Below are 26,234 nucleotides of genomic sequence, written 5' to 3'. Positions count from 1 at the left end.
TTCAATCTGATGCATTCAGATTCCGTTTCTAAATTCAGATTGAAAACTGCTCCGAACGACATCCTGGTACTTTGCCTGCAAGGACGAATAGAAGAACTAGGATACATGGAACTCCCTTCCAGCCAATCACAAAGTACAACAGGCTGCAGTAGTGAGCATTAACTACCAGAACTAGTCTTTATTTTTATTTATTTTTCTCCCCAATTTTGTGATATCCAGTCTTGTCTCATCGCTGAAACTCCCGTACGGACTCGGGAGAGGCGAAGGTCGAGAGCCGTAGGTCCTCCGAAACACAACCCAGCCAAGCCACACTGCTTCTTGACACAATGCACCATCTTAACCCGGAAGCCAGCCGCACCAATGTGTCGGAGGAAACACCGTACACCTGGTGACCGTGTCAGCGTGCACTGCACCCGGACCGCCACAGGAGTCGCTAGAGCGCGATGGGACAAGGACATCCCTGCCGGCCAAACCTGGACTATGCTGGGCTAATTGTGCGACGCCTCATCGGTCTCCCGGTCACGGCCGGCTGTGACACAGCCCGGGATCGGACCCGGGTCTGTAGTGACGCCTCAAGTACTGCGAGGCAGTGCCTTAGACCGCTGGCCAATCAGGAGATCCTACCAGAAGTATTCTAAGATCAAGGACAATGTTGCACAATGCCACTGTACCCCCTCTGGACCCCCTCTAGACCCCCTCTAGACCCCTTCTGGACCACCTCTAGACCCCCTCTGGACCCCTTCTGGACCACCTCTAGACCCCCTCTGGACCCCTTCTGGACCCCCTCTGGACCCCTTCTGGACCACCTCTAGACCCCCTCTAAGACCCCCTCTAAGACCCCCTCTGGACCCCTAACGGACCCCCTCTAGACCCCCTCTAAGACCCCCTCTGGACCCCTAACGGACCCCCTCTAGACCCCCTCTAGACCCCCTCTGAAACATGAGGTGAAGGCGGCAGATGAATGGCATGACAATGGGCCTCAGGATCTCAATATTGCCATCGATAAAATGCTATTGTGTTTGTTGCCCGTAGCTTATGCCTGCCCAGAGCGCGATGGGACAGAGCCGACCAGATCCGTACCATAACCCCGGTACAGTTGAAACTGGGATTCATCCATGAAGAGCACATTTCTCCAGCGTGCCAGTGGTCATCGAAGGTGAGCATTTATCCACTGAAGTCGGTTACGACGCTGAACTGCAGTCAGGTCAAGACCCTGGTGAGGACGACGAACACGCAGATGATCTTCCCTGAGACGGTTTCTAACAGTTTGTGCAGAAATTCTTCAGCTGTCTGGGTGGCTGGTCTGAGACGATCCCGCAGGTGAAGAAGCTGGATGTGGAGATCCTGGTTGGACGTACTGCCAAAATCTCTGAAATGACGTTGGAGGCAGCTTATGAGATAGAAATAAACATTCAATCTTTGGAGGCGGCTTATGGTAGAGAAATAAACATTCAATCTCTGGCAACAGCTCTGGTGGACATTCCTGCAGTCAGCATGTCAATTGCACACTCCTTCAAAACTTGAGACGTGTGGAATTGTGTTGTGTGACAAAACTGCACATTATAAAGTGGCCTTTTAGTGTCCCCAGCACAAGGTGCACCTGTGTAATGATCATGCTGTTTAATCAGCTTCTTGATATGCCACACCTGTCAGGTGGATGGATTATCTTGGCAAAGGAGATAATCCAGGGATGTAAACAAATTTGTGCACTACATTTTAGTGAAGTATGCTTTTTGTGCATATGGAACATTTCTGCGATATTTTATTTCAGCTCATGAAACATTGGACCAACACTTTACATGTTGTGTTTATATATTTGTTCAGTATAGATTAGAGTTAAGGAAGCTTGTACAGAATACAAATATTCCGAAACATGCATCCTGTTTGTAGTAAGGCACTAAACTAAAACTGCAAATTTACATCATGTCCTGAATACAAAGTGTTATGTTTGGGGCAAATCCAACACATTACTGAATACCACTCTTCATATTTTTTCCACCACTAAATATAGTTCAGTCTGCTTTCCACCAGACATGAATTCACTTTTCAGCAGGACAATAACCTAAAACACAAGGCCACATCTACACTGGAGTTGTTTACCAAGACACACAGAATTATCCTGAGTGGCCTAGTTACAGTTTTTGACTTAAATCGGCATGATAATCTATTGCAATATTTGAAAATGTAGCAAGGATCAACAAACAACTTGGCAGAGCTTGAAGAATTAAAAAAAAATAAAGTGCAAATATTGTTCAAATCCAGGTGTGCAAAGCTCTTAAACCACTCCCAGCTGTAATCGCTGCCAAAAGGTGATTCCAACATGTATTGACTCAGGTGTGAATACTTATGTAAACTATGCATTTCATTTTCAATAAATTTGCAAAAAAACTGTTTTTACTTTGTCGTTATGGGGGTGTTGTGTGTAAATGTGAGATTTTTTTTCCTTTTGAATTCAGGCTGTAACACAAAATGTGCAACAAGGGACATGAATACTTTCTGAAGGCACAGTAGGTGATATGTACTACATCGTGAAGTGAAGTGTGTACATACAAATACAAAGTGTATTCCTTTGCCATGTTGTTTTGCAGTATTGCTTTAGTGCCTTGTTGCATACAAGATGGACGTTTTGGAATATTTGTATTTCGTTGTTTTTCACTCTGTCATTTAGGTCATTATTGATGAGCCATCCCGGCGCAGTTTCCTTCCTGTCCTGCAGCTCAGTTCAGAAGGATGACAGTATCTCTGATGTGTTTGGGGTGGTTTAATGCATAATTATTAACTTGTCCAGGCTTAGAGACATAGACATGTAATCAGCACTACATACAGCAGCTTGTTTAGGATTATGCTGTGCTGGAGGTTCAATTAACGTTTTATATTAAAATATTACCAAACAAAACACTTTAAAATCATTTAATACAGCCTTTTCAGTGGAAACACGAGAAGATTCAATTACATCCTGTTTAGAACGTGTTGATGTCCTGTAAATTAGTACAACTATCGTAATGGTTAAATTAGTACAACCATCGTAATGGTTAAATGAGTACAACCATCGTAATGGTTAAATGAGTACAACCATCGTAATGGTTAAATGAGTACAACCATCGTAATGGTTAAATTAGTACAACTATCTTAATGGTTAAATTAGTACAACTATCGTAATGGTTAAATGAATACAACTATCTTAATGCTGTTTATATAAGTTGAATTCAGAAGTAATTTGTTCCACAATGTTCAAGTTTAGCACTTTAATAAACAAGCTTTGATTTCCAGTAAAAGTGATGTCCATTATTCAGTCTGAATATAGAATATTAATTATGGATTCAACATCTCGTCGCCATTAACCTCTCCTTTTTATAAATTGGGGAATAACTAAGAAAAAAAAAAAAGTGAAATATTTCATTTTATTCAAAAGATAATGTGGATAAAAAGCATGTCTGTTTCAGACCAGAGAAGAAGAAGAGTAGCTACTGAACTACCTCTACCACACTCTAGTGGTCACCTAGAGTAACTGCATACGATTAGAAGCTGACCATTTCTTGCCTCTTGGAAAAATGGGTCAAGATGTGATATTGAAAATGACTTGGTAAGAGCATGACGCTTGCACTGCCAGGGTTATGGGTTCGATTCGCACGGGGAGGACCAGTACGAAAAAGTATCCACTCACTACTGTAAGTCGTTCTGGATGAAAGCACCTTTTAAATGATTAAAATATAAAAATGTGAAGAACACTTTGCCAAAGTAAGTTTATTACCAGTTAGCTAGGTTTGTTACAGGAAAACAGTGGGTTCAATATCTTCATGGAATGAAATACTTCAGTAGAATGATGCCATCACTTTGAAGCTATTAATACCCATATGATAAACGTCCAATAGTATGGGTACACCTCTAACGTAGGGAGTTGTAGTCCAGTAGCTGCCTAACTAATACCTGGACATTGTAGTCCAGTAAGCAACCATTCCAGCAGTGGACATAAGGCTTGTAGGTAATGAAGTCCAGGTGATGTTTAGTCGTCTCCTCCACACAGAGACAGCATGGCCTTCTGGTAATCCCCTTTAGTATGCTCCTGGACACGAGAGACAGGGGCATTTTTAATCATTTATTATTGCAGCGCTAGGGGTGTATTATTGCAGCGTAGCGCTAGGGGTGTATTAATGCAGCGTAGCGCTAGGGGTGTATTAATGCAGCGTAGCGCTAGGGGTGTATTAATGCAGCGTAGCGCTAGGGGGTGTATTAATGCAGCGTAGCGCTAGGGGTGTATTAATGCAGCGTAGCGCTAGGGGTGTATTAATGCAGCGTAGCGCTAGGGGTGTATTAATGCAGCGTAGCGCTAGGGGTGTATTAATGCAGCGTAGCGCTAGGGGTGTATTAATGCAGCGTAGCGCTAGGGGTGTATTAATGCAGCGTAGCGCTAGGGGTGTATTAATGCAGCGTAGCGCTAGGGGTGTATTAATGCAGCGTAGCGCTAAGGGTGTATTAATGCAGCGTAGCGCTAGGGGTGTATTAATGCAGCGTAGCGCTAGGGGTGTATTAATGCAGCGTAGCGCTAGGGGTGTATTAATGCAGCGTAGCGCTAGGGGTGTATTAATGCAGCGCAGCGCTAGGGGTGTATTAATGCAGCGCAGCGCTAGGGGTGTATTAATGCAGCGCAGCGCTAGGGGTGTATTAATGCAGCGCAGCGCTAGGGTGTATTAATGCAGCGCAGCGCTAGGGTGTATTAATGCAGCGCTAGGGTGTATTATTGCAGCGCTAGGGTGTATTATTGCAGCGCTAGGGTGTATTATTGCAGCGCTAGGGTGTATTATTGCAGCGCTAGGGTGTATTATTGCAGCGCTAGGGTGTATTATTGCAGCGCTAGGGTGTATTATTGCAGCGCTAGGGTGTATTATTGCAGCGCTAGGGTGTATTATTGCAGCGCTAGGGTGTATTATTGTAGCGCTAGGGTGTATTATTGTAGCGCTAGGGTGTATTATTGTAGCGCTAGGGTGTATTATTGCAGCGCTAGGGTGTATTATTGTAGCGCTAGGGTGTATTATTGTAGCGCTAGGGTGTATTATTGTAGCGCTAGGGTGTATTATTGTAGCGCTAGGGTGTATTATTGTAGCGCTAGGGTGTATTATTGTAGCGCTAGGGTGTATTATTGTAGCGCTAGGGTGTATTATTGTAGCTAGGGTGTATTATTGTAGCGCTAGGGTGTATTATTGTAGCGCTAGGGTGTATTATTGTAGCGCTAGGGTGTATTATTGTAGCGTAGCGCTAGGGTGTATTATTGTAGCGTAGCGCTAGGGTGTATTATTGTAGCGTAGCGCTAGGGTGTATTATTGTAGCGTAGCGCTAGGGTGTATTATTGTAGCGTAGCGCTAGGGTGTATTATTGTAGCGTAGCGCTAGGGTGTATTATTGTAGCGTAGCGCTAGGGTGTATTATTGTAGCGTAGCGCTAGGGTGTATTATTGTAGCGTAGCGCTAGGGTGTATTATTGTAGCGTAGCGCTAGGGTGTATTATTGTAGCGTAGCGCTAGGGTGTATTATTGTAGCGTGGCGCTAGGGTGTATTATTGTAGCGTAGCGCTAGGGTGTATTATTGTAGCGTAGCGCTAGGGTGTATTATTGTAGCGTAGCGCTAGGGTGTATTATTGTAGCGTAGCGCTAGGGTGTATTATTGTAGCGTAGCGCTAGGGTGTATTATTGTAGCGTAGCGCTAGGGTGTATTATTGTAGCGTAGCGCTAGGGTGTATTATTGGAGTGTATGGAGGTGTGTTATTATAATGTTACTCACAGAGATGGTCTGGAACAGAGACTTGCCGGTCTGACTCTTGAACTCTGTTCTGATCTTCATGAGGTCAACTTCACAACGAGACACCATGATCCTCGTCACCACCTTCTCCTTCGCACTTTTACCCTGCAGATTATACATCATATTATCACCACCTTCTCCATAGCGCCTTTGCTCTGCAGCAGGACTACCAGTACTCTGCACAGAGGAGAGGAGAGACAGTAAGCAGGCTAGTAGTAGGACTACCAGTACTCTGCACAGAGAGAGACAGTAAGCAGGCTAGTAGTAGGACTACCAGTACTCTGCACAGAGGAGAGGAGAGACAGTAAGCAGGCTAGTAGTAGGACTACCAGTACTCTGCACAGATGAGAGGAGAGACAGTAAGCAGGCTAGTAGTAGGACTACCAGTACTCTGCACAGAGGAGAGGAGAGACAGTAAGCAGGCTAGTAGTAGGACTACCAGTACTCTGCACAGAGGAGAGACAGTAAGCAGGCTAGTAGCAGGACTACCAGTACTCTGCACAGATGAGGAGAGACAGTAAGCAGGCTAGTAGTAGGACTACCAGTACTCTGCACAGAGGAGAGACAGTAAGCAGGCTAGTAGTAGGACTACCAGTACTCTGCACAGAGGGAGGAGAGACAGTAAGCAGGCTAGTAGTAGGACTACCAGTACTCTGCACAAGGAGAGACAGTAAGCAGGCTAGTAGTAGGACTACCAGTACTCTGCACAGAGGGAGAGACAGTAAGCAGGCTAGTAGTAGGACTACCAGTACTCTGCACAAGAGGAGAGACAGTAAGCAGGCTAGTAGTAGGACTACCAGTACTCTGCACAGAGGAGAGGAGAGACAGTAAGCAGGCTAGTAGTAGGACTACCAGTACTCTGCACAGAGGAGAGGAGAGACAGTAAGCAGGCTAGTAGTAGGACTACCAGTACTCTGCACAAGGAGAGACAGTAAGCAGGCTAGTAGTAGGACTACCAGTACTCTGCACAGAGGAGAGGAGAGACAGTAAGCAGGCTAGTAGTAGGACTACCAGTACTCTGCACAGAGGGAGAGACAGTAAGCAGGCTAGTAGTAGGACTACCAGTACTCTGCACAGAGGAGAGACAGTAAGCAGGCTAGTAGTAGGACTACCAGTACTCTGCACAGAGAGACAGTAAGCAGGCTAGTAGTAGGACTACCAGTACTCTGCACAGAGGAGAGGAGAGACAGTAAGCAGGCTAGTAGTAGGACTACCAGTACTCTGCACAGAGGAGAGGAGAGACAGTAAGCAGGCTAGTAGTAGGACTACCAGTACTCTGCACAGAGGAGAGACAGTAAGCAGGCTAGTAGTAGGACTACCAGTACTCTGCACAGAGGAGAGACAGTAAGCAGGCTAGTAGTAGGACTACCAGTACTCTGCACAGAGGAGAGACAGTAAGCAGGCTAGTAGTAGGACTACCAGTACTCTGCACAGAGAGAGGAGAGACAGTAAGCAGGCTAGTAGTAGGACTACCAGTACTCTGCACAAGGAGAGGAGAGACAGTAAGCAGGCTAGTAGTAGGACTACCAGTACTCTGCACAGAGGAGAGGAGAGACAGTAAGCAGGCTAGTAGTAGGACTACCAGTACTCTGCACAGAGAGACAGTAAGCAGGCTAGTAGTAGGACTACCAGTACTCTGCACAGAGGAGAGACAGTAAGCAGGCTAGTAGTAGGACTACCAGTACTCTGCACAGAGAGACAGTAAGCAGGCTAGTAGTAGGACTACCAGTACTCTGCACAGAGGAGAGACAGTAAGCAGGCTAGTAGTAGGACTACCAGTACTCTGCACAGATGAGAGGAGAGACAGTAAGCAGGCTAGTAGTAGGACTACCAGTACTCTGCACAGAGGAGAGACAGTAAGCAGGCTAGTAGTAGGACTACCAGTACTCTGCACAGAGGAGAGACAGTAAGCAGGCTAGTAGTAGGACTACCAGTACTCTGCACAGAGGAGAGGAGAGACAGTAAGCAGGCTAGTAGTAGGACTACCAGTACTCTGCACAGAGGAGAGGAGAGACAGTAAGCAGGCTAGTAGTAGGACTACCAGTACTCTGCACAGGAGAGGAGAGACAGTAAGCAGGCTAGTAGTAGGACTACCAGTACTCTGCACAGAGAGACAGTAAGCAGGCTAGTAGTAGGACTACCAGTACTCTGCACAGAGGAGAGGAGAGACAGTAAGCAGGCTAGTAGTAGGACTACCAGTACTCTGCACAGAGAGACAGTAAGCAGGCTAGTAGTAGGACTACCAGTACTCTGCACAGAGGAGAGGAGAGACAGTAAGCAGGCTAGTAGTAGGACTACCAGTACTCTGCACAGAGAGACAGTAAGCAGGCTAGTAGCAGGACTACCAGTACTCTGCACAGATGAGAGGAGAGACAGTAAGCAGGCTAGTAGTAGGACTACCAGTACTCTGCACAGAGGAGAGACAGTAAGCAGGCTAGTAGCAGGACTACCAGTACTCTGCACAGAGGAGAGGAGAGACAGTAAGCAGGCTAGTAGTAGGACTACCAGTACTCTGCACAGGAGAGGAGAGACAGTAAGCAGGCTAGTAGTAGGACTACCAGTACTCTGCACAGATGAGAGGAGAGACAGTAAGCAGGCTAGTAGTAGGACTACCAGTACTCTGCACAGAGGAGAGGAGAGACAGTAAGCAGGCTAGTAGTAGGACTACCAGTACTCTGCACAGAGGAGAGACAGTAAGCAGGCTAGTAGTAGGACTACCAGTACTCTGCACAGAGGAGAGGAGAGACAGTAAGCAGGCTAGTAGTAGGACTACCAGTACTCTGCACAAGAGGAGAGACAGTAAGCAGGCTAGTAGTAGGACTACCAGTACTCTGCACGAGAGGAGAGACAGTAAGCAGGCTAGTAGTAGGACTACCAGTACTCTGCACAAGGAGAGGAGAGACAGTAAGCAGGCTAGTAGTAGGACTACCAGTACTCTGCACAGAGGAGAGACAGTAAGCAGGCTAGTAGTAGGACTACCAGTACTCTGCACAGAGGAGAGACAGTAAGCAGGCTAGTAGTAGGACTACCAGTACTCTGCACAGAGGAGAGGAGAGACAGTAAGCAGGCTAGTAGTAGGACTACCAGTACTCTGCACAGAGAGGAGAGACAGTAAGCAGGCTAGTAGTAGGACTACCAGTACTCTGCACAGAGGAGAGGAGAGACAGTAAGCAGGCTAGTAGTAGGACTACCAGTACTCTGCACTGAGAGGAGAGACAGTAAGCAGGCTAGTAGTAGGACTACCAGTACTCTGCACAGAGGAGAGACAGTAAGCAGGCTAGTAGTAGGACTACCAGTACTCTGCACAGAGAGAGGAGAGACAGTAAGCAGGCTAGTAGTAGGACTACCAGTACTCTGCACAAGAGGAGAGACAGTAAGCAGGCTAGTAGTAGGACTACCAGTACTCTGCACAGAGAGGAGAGACAGTAAGCAGGCTAGTAGTAGGACTACCAGTACTCTGCACAGATGAGAGGAGAGACAGTAAGCAGGCTAGTAGTAGGACTACCAGTACTCTGCACAGGAGAGGAGAGACAGTAAGCAGGCTAGTAGTAGGACTACCAGTACTCTGCACAGAGGAGAGACAGTAAGCAGGCTAGTAGTAGGACTACCAGTACTCTGCACGAGAGGAGAGACAGTAAGCAGGCTAGTAGTAGGACTACCAGTACTCTGCACAGAGAGGAGAGACAGTAAGCAGGCTAGTAGTAGGACTACCAGTACTCTGCACAGAAGAGGAGAGACAGTAAGCAGGCTAGTAGTAGGACTACCAGTACTCTGCACAGAGGAGAGGAGAGACAGTAAGCAGGCTAGTAGTAGGACTACCAGTACTCTGCACAAGAGGAGAGACAGTAAGCAGGCTAGTAGTAGGACTACCAGTACTCTGCACAGATGAGAGGAGAGACAGTAAGCAGGCTAGTAGTAGGACTACCAGTACTCTGCACAGGAGAGACAGTAAGCAGGCTAGTAGTAGGACTACCAGTACTCTGCACAGATGAGAGGAGAGACAGTAAGCAGGCTAGTAGTAGGACTACCAGTACTCTGCACAGAGAGGAGAGACAGTAAGCAGGCTAGTAGTAGGACTACCAGTACTCTGCACAGAGAGGAGAGACAGTAAGCAGGCTAGTAGTAGGACTACCAGTACTCTGCACAAGGAGAGACAGTAAGCAGGCTAGTAGTAGGACTACCAGTACTCTGCACAGAGGAGAGGAGAGACAGTAAGCAGGCTAGTAGTAGGACTACCAGTACTCTGCACAAAGAGGAGAGACAGTAAGCAGGCTAGTAGTAGGACTACCAGTACTCTGCACGAGGAGAGGAGAGACAGTAAGCAGGCTAGTAGTAGGACTACCAGTACTCTGCACAGAGGGAGAGACAGTAAGCAGGCTAGTAGTAGGACTACCAGTACTCTGCACAGAGGAGAGGAGAGACAGTAAGCAGGCTAGTAGTAGGACTACCAGTACTCTGCACAGAGGAGAGACAGTAAGCAGGCTAGTAGTAGGACTACCAGTACTCTGCACAGAGGAGAGGAGAGACAGTAAGCAGGCTAGTAGTAGGACTACCAGTACTCTGCACAGAGGAGAGACAGTAAGCAGGCTAGTAGTAGGACTACCAGTACTCTGCACAGAGGAGAGGAGAGACAGTAAGCAGGCTAGTAGTAGGACTACCAGTACTCTGCACAGAGGAGAGACAGTAAGCAGGCTAGTAGTAGGACTACCAGTACTCTGCACAGGGAGAGGAGAGACAGTAAGCAGGCTAGTAGTAGGACTACCAGTACTCTGCACAGAAGAGGAGAGACAGTAAGCAGGCTAGTAGTAGGACTACCAGTACTCTGCACAGAGGAGAGACAGTAAGCAGGCTAGTAGTAGGACTACCAGTACTCTGCACAGAGGAGAGGAGAGACAGTAAGCAGGCTAGTAGTAGGACTACCAGTACTCTGCACAGAGGAGAGACAGTAAGCAGGCTAGTAGTAGGACTACCAGTACTCTGCACAGAGGAGAGGAGAGACAGTAAGCAGGCTAGTAGTAGGACTACCAGTACTCTGCACAGAGGAGAGGAGAGACAGTAAGCAGGCTAGTAGTAGGACTACCAGTACTCTGCACAGATGAGAGGAGAGACAGTAAGCAGGCTAGTAGTAGGACTACCAGTACTCTGCACAGAGGAGAGACAGTAAGCAGGCTAGTAGTAGGACTACCAGTACTCTGCACAGAGGAGAGGAGAGACAGTAAGCAGGCTAGTAGCAGGACTACCAGTACTCTGCACAGAGGAGAGGAGAGACAGTAAGCAGGCTAGTAGTAGGACTACCAGTACTCTGCACAGAGGAGAGACAGTAAGCAGGCTAGTAGCAGGACTACCAGTACTCTGCACAGAGGAGAGGAGAGACAGTAAGCAGGCTAGTAGTAGGACTACCAGTACTCTGCACAGGAGAGGAGAGACAGTAAGCAGGCTAGTAGTAGGACTACCAGTACTCTGCACAGAGGAGAGACAGTAAGCAGGCTAGTAGTAGGACTACCAGTACTCTGCACAGAGGAGAGGAGAGACAGTAAGCAGGCTAGTAGTAGGACTACCAGTACTCTGCACGAGAGGAGAGACAGTAAGCAGGCTAGTAGTAGGACTACCAGTACTCTGCACAGAGGAGAGGAGAGACAGTAAGCAGGCTAGTAGTAGGACTACCAGTACTCTGCACGAGAGGAGAGACAGTAAGCAGGCTAGTAGTAGGACTACCAGTACTCTGCACAGAGGAGAGGAGAGACAGTAAGCAGGCTAGTAGTAGGACTACCAGTACTCTGCACAGAGGAGAGACAGTAAGCAGGCTAGTAGTAGGACTACCAGTACTCTGCACAGGAGAGGAGAGACAGTAAGCAGGCTAGTAGTAGGACTACCAGTACTCTGCACAGAGGAGAGACAGTAAGCAGGCTAGTAGTAGGACTACCAGTACTCTGCACAGAGGAGAGACAGTAAGCAGGCTAGTAGTAGGACTACCAGTACTCTGCACAGAGAGACAGTAAGCAGGCTAGTAGTAGGACTACCAGTACTCTGCACAGATGAGAGGAGAGACAGTAAGCAGGCTAGTAGTAGGACTACCAGTACTCTGCACAGAGAGACAGTAAGCAGGCTAGTAGTAGGACTACCAGTACTCTGCACAGAGGAGAGGAGAGACAGTAAGCAGGCTAGTAGTAGGACTACCAGTACTCTGCACAGAGAGACAGTAAGCAGGCTAGTAGCAGGACTACCAGTACTCTGCACAGTAAATCTGAATTTCTCAACACTATATGATGCAACATGGTGTAAACTGATGCCATCTACAGTATTCCTTGTACTGTTTACTATTTGGAAGTCCCCAAATTAAACTAGTCAAAGAACCAGGAATAAATAAATATATATTAGTTACCTTCATTGCCTCTGCAAGTCTGCTGGCGAAGTACAGCGGCTTGTTCTCAAAACACTCGACTGGAACACAGAGACAGAGGAAGTCAGAACCTGCTAATTAGTAAGGAACTCCCCACCTGGCTATCCAGGTCTTAATTGAAAGGAAAAACCTAAAACCCGCAGAGACTCGGCACCCCGTAGAATGAGTTTGACCACCCTGGTTTAAAGGTAATGACTTACCGAGTGTAAGGAAGGACTTCTCCAGGTCTCCCTTCACCTCCTTCCTGATGCTCTCCTGCATGTCGTATGGACTGTAACTCTTGTACCTGTCAAACACTGGAGTAGACAACACACATTCAGACCGTCTTATACCCGTCTTATACCCGTCTTATACCTGCCAAACACCTCGGGACGACAGGGACCCGTTAACATCCAGAGACAGAACATAAATTCAGTGCTTATAGTCTCTGTTAGTCTATCAGGTATGTCCCTTTCTGCAGGTCTTAGTCTGTCAGGTATGTCCCGTCTGTCTGGTATACCGCCATCGATAAAAGACAGTATGGTGCAGCCGTCTTCATCGACCTGGCCAAGGTATTCGACTCTGTCAATCTCCACATTCTTATCGGCAGACTCAACAGCCTTGGTTTCTCAAATGACTGCCTCGCCTGGTTCACCAACTACTTCTCTGATAGAGTTCAGTGTGTCAAATCGGAGGGCCTGTTGTCCGGACCTCTGGTAGTCTCTATGGAGGTGCCACAGGGTTCAATTCTCAGGCCGACTCTTTTCTCTGTATACATCAATGATGTTGCTCTTGCTGCTGGTGATTCTCTGATCCACCTCTACGCAGACGACACCATTCTGTATACTTCTGGCCCTTCTTTGGACACTGTGTTAACAAACCTCCAGACGAGCTTCAATGCCATACAACTCTCCTTCCGTGGTCTCCAACTGAGCTTAAATGCAAGTAAAACTAAATGCATGCTCTTCAACCGATCGCTGCCCGCACCTGCCCGCCCATCCAGCATCACTACTCTGGACGGTTCTGACTTAGAATGTGTGGACAACTACAAATACCTAGGTGTCTGGTTAGACTGTAAACTCTCCTTCCAGACTCACATTAAGCATCTCCAATCCAAAATTAAATCTAGAATCGTCATCATATTTCGCAACAAAGCCTCCTTCACTCATGCTGCCAAACATACCCTCGTAAAACAGACTATCCTACCAATCCTTGACTTCGGTGATGTCATTTACAAAATAGCCTCCAACACTCTACCCAGCAAATTGGATGCAGTCTATCACAGTGCCATCCATTTTGTCACCAAAGCCCCATATACTACCCACCACTGACCTGTACGCTCTCGTTGGCTGGCCCTCGCTACATATTCGTCTCCAGACCCACTGGCTCCAGGTCATCTATAAGTGTCTGCTAGGTAAAGCTCCGCCTTATCTCAGCTCTCTGGTCACCATAGCAACACCGACCTGTAGCATGCGCTCCAGCAGGTATATCTCACTGGTCATCCCCAAAGCCAACACCTCATTTGGCCGCCTTTCCTTCCAGTTCTCTGCTGCCAATGAGCAGCTTACTTACTTACAATGACTGGAACGAATTGCAAAAATCACTGAAGTTGGAGACTTATATCTCCCTCAATAACTTTAACCGTCAGCTGTCAGAGCAGCTTACCGATCACTGCAGCTGTACATAGTCCATCTGTAAACAGCCCACCCAATCTACCTACCTCATCCCCATATTGTTTTAGTTTTTCTGATCTTTTGCACACCAGTATCTCTACATGCCCACCATCATCTGCTCATCTATCACTCCAGTGTTCATTTGCTAAATTGTAATTACTTCACTACTATGGCCTATTTATTGCCTTACACCTCACACCATTTGCACACACTGTATATAGACTTTCTTTTTTATCTATTGTGTTATTGACTAAATGTTTGTTTACTCCATGTGTAACTCTGTGTTATTGTTTCTGTCGAACTGCTTTGCTTTATCTTGGCCAGGTCGCAGTTGTAAATGAGAACTTGTTCTCAACTAGCCTACCTAGTTAAATAAAGGACTTGTTCTCAACTAGCCTACCTGGTTAAATAAAGGACTTGTTCTCAACTAGCCTAACCTGGTTAAATAAAGGACTTGTTCTCTACTAGCCTACCTGGTTAAATAAAGGACTTGTTCTCAACTAGCCTAACCTGGTTAAATAAAGGACTTGTTCTCAACTGGCCTACCTGGTTAAATAAAGGACTTGTTCTCAACTAGCCTACCTGGTTAAATAAAGGACTTGTTCTCAACTAGCCTACCTGGTTAAATAAAGGACTTGTTCTCAACTAGCCTACCTGGTTAAATAAAGGACTTGTTCTCAACTAGCCTACCTGGTTAAATAAAGGACTTGTTCTCAACTAGCCTACCTGGTTAAATAAAGGTGAAATAAAATAATAAATAAATAAATCTGTGGTCTCTGTTAATCTGTCAGGTATGTACCTTTCTGCAGGTGGGGAACACTCCTCTCCGACATGATGGAGATCCAGGTGGCCACATCCGTTCCTTTCCTCTTCACTCCAGCATCATACAGGGCCTGGAGACGACATTATATACCACATTACTACATACAGGGCCTGGAGACGACATTACTATAAACCTGTATGGTATATAATACATTACTATAAACCTGTATGGTATATAATACATTACTATAAACCTGTATGGTATATAATACATTACTATAAACCTGTATGGTATATAATACATTACTATAAACCTGTATGGTATATAATACATTACTATAAACCTGTATGGTATATAATACATTACTATAAACCTGTATGGTATATAATACATTACTATAAACCTGTATGGTATATAATACATTACTATAAACCTGTATGGTATATAATACATTACTGTAAACCTGTATGGTATATAATACATTACTATAAACCTGTATGGTATATAATACATTACTATAAACCTGTATGGTATATAATACATTACTATAAACCTGTATGGTATATAATACATTACTGTAAACCTGTATGGTATATAATACATTACTATAAACCTGTATGGTATATAATACATTACTATAAACCTGTATGGTATATAATACATTACTGTAAACCTGTATGGTATATAATACATTACTATAAACCTGTATGGTATATAATACATTACTATAAACCTGTATGGTATAATACTACACACCATCATTAAACTCTGTGGTAGTGAACCTTACTCAGCTTTTCAAACAGCTGGGTTTATTCATGTATAGATCTGGTTGATGTATCCATGGTGACAGACTACTAAACAGGACAGTACATTGTTCTTACTCTGGCATCTTCATCGATCTTCTCATAGTCCACCACGCTGGAGGGTTCTGCCCTCTTGGCCTGTCGACAGATAAGATTACAACAGGATCAAAGGTCAACTCAATAACAGACAAATCACTGCAGGCATACCTGCACCAGGAATAGTTGGGTTTAGTTAGGGTCAGGGATGGAAGTGAAGGTTTTTAATCCACTGGCCCGCCGGGCTAGTCGACTTTAATTTGTTTTAGCCCTGGTCCAAAAACCTGTGTCATGTGATATTGTAAAAGACAGTTTCTCTAGCCAGCAGGTTATTCCGGCACATTTTTTCTACTAGCCTGGTCTAAAAAGTACTAGCCTCGGGCTAGCTTCATTTCCATTCCGGGTTAGGGTCGTACCTGCACCAGGGCCACTTGGGGCCGTACCTGCACCAGGGCCACTTGGGGCCGTACCTGCACCAGGGTCGTACCTGCACCAGGGCCACTTGGGGCCGTACCTGCACCAGGGTCGTACCTGCACCAGGGCCACTTGGGGCCGTACCTGCACCAGGGCCACTTGGGGCCGTACCTGCACCAGGGCCACTTGGGGCCGTACCTGCACCAGGGCCACTTGGGGCCGTACCTGCACCAGGGTCGTACCTGCACCAGGGCCACTTGGGGCCGTACCTGCACCAGGGCCACTTGGGGCCGTACCTGCACCAGGGCCACTTGGGGCCGTACCTGCACCAGGGCCACTTGGGGCCGTACCTGCACCAGGGCCACTTGGGGCCGTACCTGCACCAGGGCCGTACCTGCACCAGGGCCAGCAGCAGACTCCTGAAGTCTCCCGAGGTGTCTCCAGCCACATCCTTCTCCAGATCTTTCTTGAACACTGAGGAGATCGATCAGAAACATTTATACTACAAATGACAACATGATACATTCAGCCACATCATTTTCCCCCACAGGCCTAAAACTCAGTGGTCTAATGATGTAATGTTGTACTAGGTAGACAGACACAGAGAGAATTATAAACATCATATTATAAATGTAGCTCTGTGGATTGAGACTCACGTTCCTTGTAGACTGTCTTAATCTCAGACAGTTCTGAGGAGCTGCGAGAACAGACAATCTCTATCAGAACCTCCTCGTCTGTTCCTAGACCCTGCAGATACACAGGCATGTTGCATTAGCGTAACATTGTACTTTAAGGTTAGGATTATATTGTAAAATGTCTGTTTCATCTCGTGGCTTTTATCCCTCCCAACTGCACTGTAGACATACTACCAGGAGAGAGCAGTACACAACACTACACAGCTATCACATTATAATGGAGTGTGTTACTGTAGACAAACTACCAGGAGAGAGCAGTACACAACACTACACAGCTATCACATTATAATGGAGTGTGTTACTGTAGACAAACTACCAGGAGAGAGCAGTACACAACACTACACAGCTATCACATTATAATGGAGTGTGTTACTGTAGACAAACTACCAGGAGAGAGCAGTACACAACACTACACAGCTATCACATTATAATGGAGTGTGTTACTGTAGACAAACTACCAGGAGAGAGCAGTACACAACACTACACAGCTATCACATTATAATGGAGTGTGTTACTGTAGACATACTACCAGGAGAGGGCAGTACAGGTTTGGGGGATTGAAGGAGACTTGTCTCGTACCTTAATGGATCCTTTGATCTCGGAGGCGTCGTACTGAGCTGTACTCTTCATCAGACCTAAGATCACAGTCTCCAACGGCCCAGATAGAGCAGCCTTCAGGGCTGTCACCAGATCCTACAGGAGAGAAACATAGAGCACGTTACTTAGAGACAGGCCGTGTTCCAGTCAGAGTAACAGAGCAGACAGGCCGTGTTCCAGTCAGAGTAACAGAGCAGACAGGCCGTGTTCCAGTCAGAGTAACAGACCAGACAGGCCGTGTTCCAGTCAGAGTAACAGACCAGACAGGCCGTGTTCCAGTCAGAGTAACAGACCAGACAGGCCGTGTTCCAGTCAGAGTAAGCCAGACAGGCCGTGTTCCAGTCAGAGTAACCAGACAGGCCGTGTTCCAGTCAGAGTAACAGACAGGCCGTGTTCCAGTCAGAGTAACAGACCAGACAGGCCGTGTTCCAGTCAGAGTAACAGACCAGACAGGCCGTGTTCCAGTCAGAGTAACAGAGCAGACAGGCCGTGTTCCAGTCAGAGTAACAGCAGACAGGCCGTGTTCCAGTCAGAGTAACAGACAGGCCGTGTTCCAGTCAGAGTAACAGACAGGCCGTGTTCCAGTCAGAGTAACAGACAGGCCGTGTTCCAGTCAGAGTAACAGACAGGCCGTGTTCCAGTCAGAGTAACAGACAGGCCGTGTTCCAGTCAGAGTAACAGACAGGCCGTGTTCCAGTCAGAGTAACAGACAGGCCGTGTTCCAGTCAGAGTAACAGACCAGACAGGCCGTGTTCCAGTCAGAGTAACAGAGCAGACAGGCCGTGTTCCAGTCAGAGTAACAGAGCAGACAGGCCGTGTTCCAGTCAGAGTAACAGAGCAGACAGGCCGTGTTCCAGTCAGAGTAACAGAGCAGACAGGCCGTGTTCCAGTCAGAGTAAAGCAGACAGGCCGTGTTCCAGTCAGAGTAACAGACAGGCCGTGTTCCAGTCAGAGTAACAGACAGGCCGTGTTCCAGTCAGAGTAACAGACAGGCCGTGTTCCAGTCAGAGTAACAGACAGGCCGTGTTCCAGTCAGAGTAACAGACTTCCACAGACAGGCCGTGTTCCAGTCAGAGTAACAGACCAGACAGGCCGTGTTCCAGTCAGAGTAACAGACCAGACAGGCCGTGTTCCAGTCAGAGTAACAGACAGGCCGTGTTCCAGTCAGAGTAACAGACAGGCCGTGTTCCAGTCAGAGTAACAGACAGGCCGTGTTCCAGTCAGAGTAACAGACAGGCCGTGTTCCAGTCAGAGTAACAGACAGGCCGTGTTCCAGTCAGAGTAACAGACCAGACAGGCCGTGTTCCAGTCAGAGTAACAGACCAGACAGGCCGTGTTCCAGTCAGAGTAACAGAGCAGACAGGCCGTGTTCCAGTCAGAGTAACAGAGCAGACAGGCCGTGTTCCAGTCAGAGTAACAGAGCAGACAGGCCGTGTTCCAGTCAGAGTAACAGACCAGACAGGCCGTGTTCCAGTCAGAGTAACAGACCAGACAGGCCGTGTTCCAGTCAGAGTAACAGACCAGACAGGCCGTGTTCCAGTCAGAGTAACAGACCAGACAGGCCGTGTTCCAGTCAGAGTAACAGACCAGACAGGCCGTGTTCCAGTCAGAGTAACAGAGCAGACAGGCCGTGTTCCAGTCAGAGTAACAGACCAGACAGGCCGTGTTCCAGTCAGAGTAACAGACCAGACAGGCCGTGTTCCAGTCAGAGTAACAGACCAGACAGGCCGTGTTCCAGTCAGAGTAACAGACCAGACAGGCCGTGTTCCAGTCAGAGTAACAGACCAGACAGGCCGTGTTCCAGTCAGAGTAACAGAACAAAACAGACAACCCTCACAGGTGTCATGACGTTAGATCAGTGAAGGGTCATCTTATTGGTTGAGCCAGTTGACCCTAGTTTATCTTATTGGTTGACTTGTCCTCCTGTACCTTCTTGGCTCTCCTCTCATAAGCGAAAGCGACCTCTCTCCTCTGGCTGTAGGTCCTCTTGGTCAGAACAGCGATGATGGTCGCTTCGTCCACTCCTGAGGTGAAATCCCAGATATACATAACATCAGATCATTCAGGAATAAGTGGACATTGTTCATTGAATAAAATGATCAGTAAATCTGAATGACGAGAAACTCTTTAGTGGTTAGGCATTAATGATAGTGAACTGGCTATCCGTTATACCAGTCTGGAGGGAACTAGCTTGTCTGGATGTAACTCTGTCTGCCACTAACTGGTATTATGAGGCTGCTGCTATTACTGAGGCATTGCCTTGGGAACATTCCCAGTTCAGACAGGAAACTGACTCATAAATACCACAGACTGTTACCACATGGATACCTTTTACCCAGCCAGAGCCTCCAACCCAGCCTAACCCAGCCAGAGCCCCTAACCCAGCCAGAGCCCCTAACCCAGCCAGAGCCCCTAACCCAGCCAGAGCCCCTAACCCAGCCAGAGCCCCTAACCCAGCCAGAGCCCCTAACCCAGCCAGAGCCCCTAACCCAGCCAGAGCCTCTAACCCAGCCAGAGCCTCTAACCCAGCCAGAGCCCCTAACCCAGCCAGAGCCCCTAACCCAGCCAGAGCCCCTAACCCAGCCAGAGCCCCTAACCCAGCCAGAGCCCCTAACCCAGCCAGAGCCTCTAACCCAGCCAGAGCCTCTAACCCAGCCAGAGCCTCTAACCCAGCCAGAGCCTCTAACCCAGCCAGAGCCTCTAACCCAGCCAGAACATTCATCATATGCCTCTCTTACCCTTGGTCTTGATAGCAGTCTCTATTCTGGCAGCATCTTTGTCTGGATCGAAGTCAATCGCAGGAACAACAGTTGGGTATTTGGGCTCACAGGACTGTAATATATAATAGTTTACATTAATATAGTTTAATATTAATATATAGTTTAATATTAGGGACGACAGTCAAGTATTTGGGCTCAAAGGAGATTCAGAAAACATAAGAGTATTGATGGTCACTGTTACTAATAGCAGGAAGAGTACTGCAGAATCATTTTCTACTGGAGTTTAACACCAACATTGAAACATCAATACTACTTACCCCCATATTAAGAGACAGTTGTCCCAGGAACTCAGATACCAGCGCCATGTTGAGTCCTGTACAGGGGGAGATGAGAAGTGTTGATCGTTTTAGAGACAGTTCTCCTGCTGACAACCGTGTAGGGAAATGTCCTGATCACCACCACTGGGAGTTGGGTAACTCACCAGACCATTCCAAAGATCTTATTGGTTCACCAGACCATTCCAAAGATCTTATTGGTTCACCAGACCATTCCAAAGATCTTATTGGTTCACCAGACCATTCCAAAGATCTTATTGGTTCACCAGACCATTCCAAAGATCTTATTGGTTCACCAGACCATTCCAAAGATCTTATTGGTTCTCTCAGGAGATGATTACATTCCTCTACTCACTGCAGCGTCTCTCTGAACCAATCATCTCTCTGTCGATATCTAAAGGCACCAAGTCCTCTGTCTGTTTATCAAAATGACTAACTAGATGAAAGTCTGTCAACTATTATACATCCAGCCAAGACACACCCTGATGAAACACCAGCTAGCACAGAGAACTAACCTCAACCCCTACACCCTAACCCCTACACCCTAACCCCTACTACTACACCCTGATGAAACACCAGCTAGCACAGAGAACTAACCTCAACCCCTACACCCTAACCCCTACACCCTAACCCCTACTACTACACCCTGATGAAACACCAGCTAGCACAGAGAACTAACCTCAACCCCTACACCCTAACCCCTACACCCTAACCCCTACTACTACACCCTGATGAAACACCAGCTAGCACAGAGAACTAACCTAAACACCTACAACCTAAACACTAGACTACTACACCCTAACCCCTACTACTACACCCTGACCTAAACACCACTAGCACAGAGAACTAACCTCAACCCCTACACCCTAACCCCTAACCCCTACACCCTAACCCCTACACCCTACTACCACACCCTAACCCCTACACCCTAACCCCTACTACCACACCCTGATGAAACACCAGCTAGCACAGAGAACTAACCTCAACCCCTACACCCTAACCCCTACACCCTAACCCCTACTACTACACCCTGATGAAACACCAGCTAGCACAGAGAACTAACCTAAACACCTACAACCTAAACACTAATGACTACTACACCCTAACCCCTACTACCACACCCTAACCCCTACACCCTAACCCCTACTACCACACCCTGAAGCTAGCAGCAGAGCCTCTGTCTCACGGAGGTAAGGCTGAATCACTGCCTTCCCAGGACTGCTCACACCCTAACCCCTACACCCTAACCCCTACTACCACACCCTGAAGTTAGCAGCAGAGCCTCTGTCTCAGGGAGGTATGGCTGAATCACTGCCTTCCCAGGACTGCTCACACCCTAACCCCTACACCCTAACCCCTACTACCACACCCTGAAGTTAGCAGCAGAGCCTCTGTCTCAGGGAGGTAAGGCTGAATTACTGCCTTCCCAGGACTGCTCACACAGAGAAAAAGACTACATTCTGAACATACATATATTCTCCTGGGCATGAAGATAATAGAAACAGATACAATGCATGACAACACTGTGAATCTAACTTGGGTTTTAGTCCCCTACAAGCAAAAAACTCACAGAGCTAGTTTTGGTATGATAGAAATCCTTCCAAGAGCTAGATGAAGCCAATTGTTGGATAGCATTTATTGTAATGAATATATAAAAGGAATTGTCAGTTTACCTGACTGTGCTGAAGAGAGCTGTGGTGCTGTAAAATAGTCCTGGCTATGTGGCTTGGAATGGGTGTGGTGCTTAAATACCACAGGGAGGTTCTGCATGTCGCTCTAGGACCTATAATAAAGCTCTGTGCTCAGTCTCCACCCCTGAGTCCAGAACAAAAGGACATATACATGCCTTAAGGTACAACACACAAGCATTTTAACTACTTTGTAGATATAAAACAGACTAATCATTATATCAGTCCAAAATATCAAATTCACAGTTTATGCTACAAAATCAACTTTATAGGAATTAAAAAAAAATAAAAACACAAAAAAACGTTATATTTCACTCATAAATAGAGTAAGGCATTGGTGGCAGAATAGATGGATGTAGTTCAATGCGTTATTGTTATAATTCACCAATACGTTTCTTAGTAGTCCAAGTATTTCTATTAATATTAATTACAGCTGACCTGGTCCGTTTCTTTCAATTACTCCATATTTTGGACAAAAACGGACGAATGTAACTAAGGCTGGGAATGTCAGTACAATGAAAACTATGAAGGGAAATTATCACAAGTCATCCGTAGCATGGCTAATAGGCTAGTTTATGTATTTAACTGAAACCACGGAGCCTAACGTTAACCAGCTAACTAACCACTGGGAGCGGATCGGTGGACGACTTCCCCATATCGGTTTCCGGTGGCTACGACTACAGATACAGGGGCTATGCTGAACTTTAATATATCTCTTCGTTGTTAATGAAATGTATTTTGTATAGATCAAATGGGAGGGCAGGCACGTCCCCATACAGATATCAAAACGAGGGTTAACACCAATGAGGTATATAAACACTGTATTGCCGAGGTTATTGAGAGGGTTTGAAACCCTGGTCATATTAGCACTTCCTGGTAGGAGCAGTCCTCCACAGGAATGAATCCAATTCAATTTAAAGTCATTGTTTCAAGGACAAATTTACGTATTTCATTATGTTCTTGTTGTAGTGGGCTCAGTAACATTAGTACTCTACAAAAAAATACTTTAATTTAAAAGTATGTATTAAAGTGTCTAATAGAATAAAGGTGTCAAAAACGAATGTAGACATTAATAAATGCATTTCTATAGCTTCCTAAATATGTTTTACATTTGAGGAGGAGAGTCAAGATGGAGTCATGGTGGCTTCAATACAACAGAGGGGGAGAGCCAAGATGGAGTCACGTTGGCTAAAACACAATGGTGGGGGAGAGCCAAGATGGAGTCACTTTGGCTAAAACACAATGGTGGGGGAGAGCCAAGATGGAGTCATGGTGGCTTCAATACAACAGAGGGGGAGAGCCAAGATGGAGTCATGGTGGCTTCAATACAACGGAGGGGGAGAGCCAAGATGGAGTCATGGTGGCTTCAACACAATGGTGGGGGAGAGCCAAGATGGAGTCACGTTGGCTAAAACACAATGGTGGGGGAGAGCCAAGATGGAGTCACGGTGGCTTCAACACAATGGTGGGGGAGAGCCAAGATGGAGTCCCGGTGGCTTCAACATAATGGTGGGGGAGAGCCAAGATGGAGTCCCGGTGGCTTCAACACAATGGTGGGGGAGAGCCAAGATGGAGTCACGGTGGCTTCAATACAATGGTGGGGGAGAGCCAAGATGGAGTCACGTTGGCTAAAACACAATGGTGGGGGAGAGCCAAGATGGAGTCACGTTGGCTAAAACACAATGGTGGGGGAGAGCCAAGATGGAGTCACGGTGGCTTCAATACAATGGTGGGGGAGAGCCAAGATGGAGGCACGGTGGCTTCAATACAATGGTGGGGGAGAGCCAAGATGGAGTCACGTTGGCTAAAACACAATGGTGGGGGACAGCCAAGATGGAGTCACGTTGGCTAAAACACAATGGTGGGGGAGAGCCAAGATGGAGTGTCGTGGAAAATTGTCTTAAGAACATAATACTCTTACAAGAACTTGTGAATTCAATATAGACTTTAATACAGAGTAGCAAAGCCCAGCCCTTCCATGGAAGGACGCTATTACACACGTAACAGAGCTGAGCCCTTCCATGGAAGGACGCTATTACACACGTAACAGAGCTGAGCCCTTCCATGGAAGGACGCTATTACACACGTAACAGAGCTGAGCCCTTCCATGGAAGGACGCTATTACACACGTAACAGAGCCCCTCCATGGAAGGACCCTATTCCACACGTAACAGAGCCCCTCCATGGAAGGACGCTATTACACACGCAACAGGGCCGAGCCCTTCCATGGAAGGACGCTATTCCACACGTAACAGAGCTGATCCCCTCCATGAAAAAGACTAAATTCTCATATTACAGAGTCCTGCCTTTATATGATTCTGTCTCTGCATAACGTATAGAGTCCCCTCCCTCTATATGAAAATATCTTCCCTTGACCGTTCTTTACCATTATCTCTCCATATCAGCTGCTGCTTGATAACGCCCACATCCGACAGCTGTATAGGTTATAATGCTAGCCTCCTCATATGGTTTCTCTGTACTTCTTTGTCCGGCTATCTTGAGTATTTGGGCCCTTTCTGCATAACTCAGGTCTGGTTGTCAGGTCGCTATGCCTCCCACCGTGGCCTGTTGCTCTATCAGAACCAGATGTCTTCTTCTCCCCCTATAGCCAAAATATTTATGTTCTTTCCCCTTCAACACAAATGCTTATCTCCCACAGGAGTCACGTTAGCTAAAACACAATGGAGGGGGAGAGCCAAGATGGAGTCACGGTGGCTTCAATACAACGGTGGGGGAGAGCCAAGATGGAGTCATGGTGGCTTCAATACAACGGAGGGGGAGAGCCAAGATGGAGTCATGGTGGCTAAAACACAATGGTAGAGGAGTACCAAGATGGAGTCACGGAGGCTTCAATACAGTGCCCCCTTCAGTCATCCAGGGTTTATACATATCATTAGTTGGGACCAGCATGCATTGGCAGGCGAGCTGCAGAAGGGCGAGCAGGCTACTATTCCCCATCGTTTATCAGTGCAATCTTGACGGCCAACTACAAGCTAAAACAAGTTTGAGAGGGTTTATCTAATGTTCCTTCGTTAGATTTTAGCTCATCTTGCTCCGGTTAGCATTAGTTGTTTATCTTGTTGTTGTTGTTGATGTGTATAACAGAGAGAGAGAGAGAGAGTCTACCTTTTCATGGTTATTGATGTGTATAACTGAGAGAGAGAGTCTACCTTTTCATGGTTATTGATGTGTATAACTGAGAGAGAGAGAGAGAGTCTACCTTTTCATGGTTATTGATGTGTATAACTGAGAGAGAGAGAGAGAGTCTACCTTTTCATGGTTATTGATGTGTATAACTGAGGGAGAGAGAGAGAGTCTACCTTTTCATGGTTATTGATGTGTATAACTGAGAGAGAGAGTCTACCTTTTCATGGTTATTGATGTGTATAACTGAGAGAGAGAGTCTACCTTTTCATGGTTATTGATGTGTATAACTGAGAGAGAGAGTCTACCTTTTCATGGTTATTGATGTGTATAACTGAGAGAGAGAGTCTACCTTTTCATGGTTATTGATGTGTATAACTGAGAGAGAGAATCTACCTTTTCATGGTTGTTGATGTGTATAACTGAGGGAGAATCTACCTTTTCATGGTTATTGATGTGTATAACTGAGAGAGAGAATCTACCTTTTCATGGTTATTGATGTGTATAACTGAGAGAGAGAGTCTGCCTTTTCATGGTTATTGATGTGTATAACTGAGAGAGAGAGAGTCTACCTTTTCATGGTTATTGATGTGTATAACTGAGAGAGAGAGTCTACCTTTTCATGGTTATTGATGTGTATAACTGAGGTAGAGAGAGAGAGAGTCTACCTTTTCATGGTTATTGATGTGTATAACTGAGAGAGAGAGTCTACCTTTTCATGGTTATTGATGTGTATAACTGAGAGAGAGAGTCTACCTTTTCATGGTTATTGATGTGTATAACTGAGAGAGAGAGAGTCTACCTTTTCATGGTTGTTGATGTGTATAACTGAGGGGAGAGAGAGAGTCTACCTTTTCATGGTTATTGATGTGTATAACTGAGGTAGAGAGAGAGAGAGTCTACCTTTTCATGGTTATTGATGTGTATAACTGAGAGAGAGAGTCTACCTTTTCATGGTTATTGATGTGTATAACTGAGAGAGAGAGAAAGTCTACCTTTTCATGGTTATTGATGTGTATAACTGAGAGAGAGAGAGTCTACCTTTTCATGGTTATTGATGTGTATAACTGAGAGAGAGAGAGTCTACCTTTTCATGGTTGTTGATGTGTATAACTGAGAGAGAGAGAGTCTACCTTTTCATGGTTATTGATGTGTATAACTGAGAGAGAGAGAGAGTCTACCTTTTCATGGTTATT

General features: G+C 46.3%; 1 protein-coding gene across 1 annotated transcript; it reads right to left on the bottom strand.

The window, feature by feature from the left end:
• Positions 1-3,729: 3,729 nt before the first annotated feature.
• Positions 3,730-22,021, bottom strand: LOC106561857 (annexin A2). The gene is made up of 13 exons (XM_045688594.1): positions 21,880-22,021; positions 20,189-20,244; positions 19,890-19,983; positions 19,081-19,175; positions 17,134-17,247; positions 16,516-16,606; positions 16,254-16,333; positions 15,488-15,547; positions 14,643-14,736; positions 12,392-12,487; positions 12,174-12,232; positions 5,774-5,896; positions 3,730-4,063 (listed from the first exon to the last, which is right to left on the bottom strand). The coding sequence occupies exons 1-13, from the start codon at positions 21,974-21,976 to the stop codon at positions 4,004-4,006; spliced, it is 1,119 nt and encodes a 372-aa protein (XP_045544550.1). The 5' UTR covers positions 21,977-22,021; the 3' UTR covers positions 3,730-4,003.
• Between the last annotated feature and the right edge of the window lie 4,213 nt (positions 22,022-26,234).

The sequence above is a fragment of the Salmo salar genome, chromosome ssa10 (genome assembly GCF_905237065.1).
Source record: "Salmo salar chromosome ssa10, Ssal_v3.1, whole genome shotgun sequence".
NCBI lineage: Eukaryota > Metazoa > Chordata > Actinopteri > Salmoniformes > Salmonidae > Salmo > Salmo salar.
This window is presented reverse-complemented; position numbering and strand designations above follow the sequence as displayed.

Excerpts from the sequence above, each read along its gene's own strand:
- LOC106561857 (XM_045688594.1), bottom strand. The coding sequence starts at position 21,976 with ATGCAGAACCTCCCTGTGGTATTTAAGCACCACACCCATTCCAAGCCA. Across the intron at positions 17,248-19,080 it reads ATGAGAGGAGAGCCAAGAAG|GATCTGGTGACAGCCCTGAA; the intron begins GTACAGGAGGAC and ends TCTCTCCTGTAG. Across the intron at positions 4,064-5,773 it reads CTCTGTTCCAGACCATCTCT|GAGCATACTAAAGGGGATTA; the intron begins GTGAGTAACATT and ends TCTCGTGTCCAG.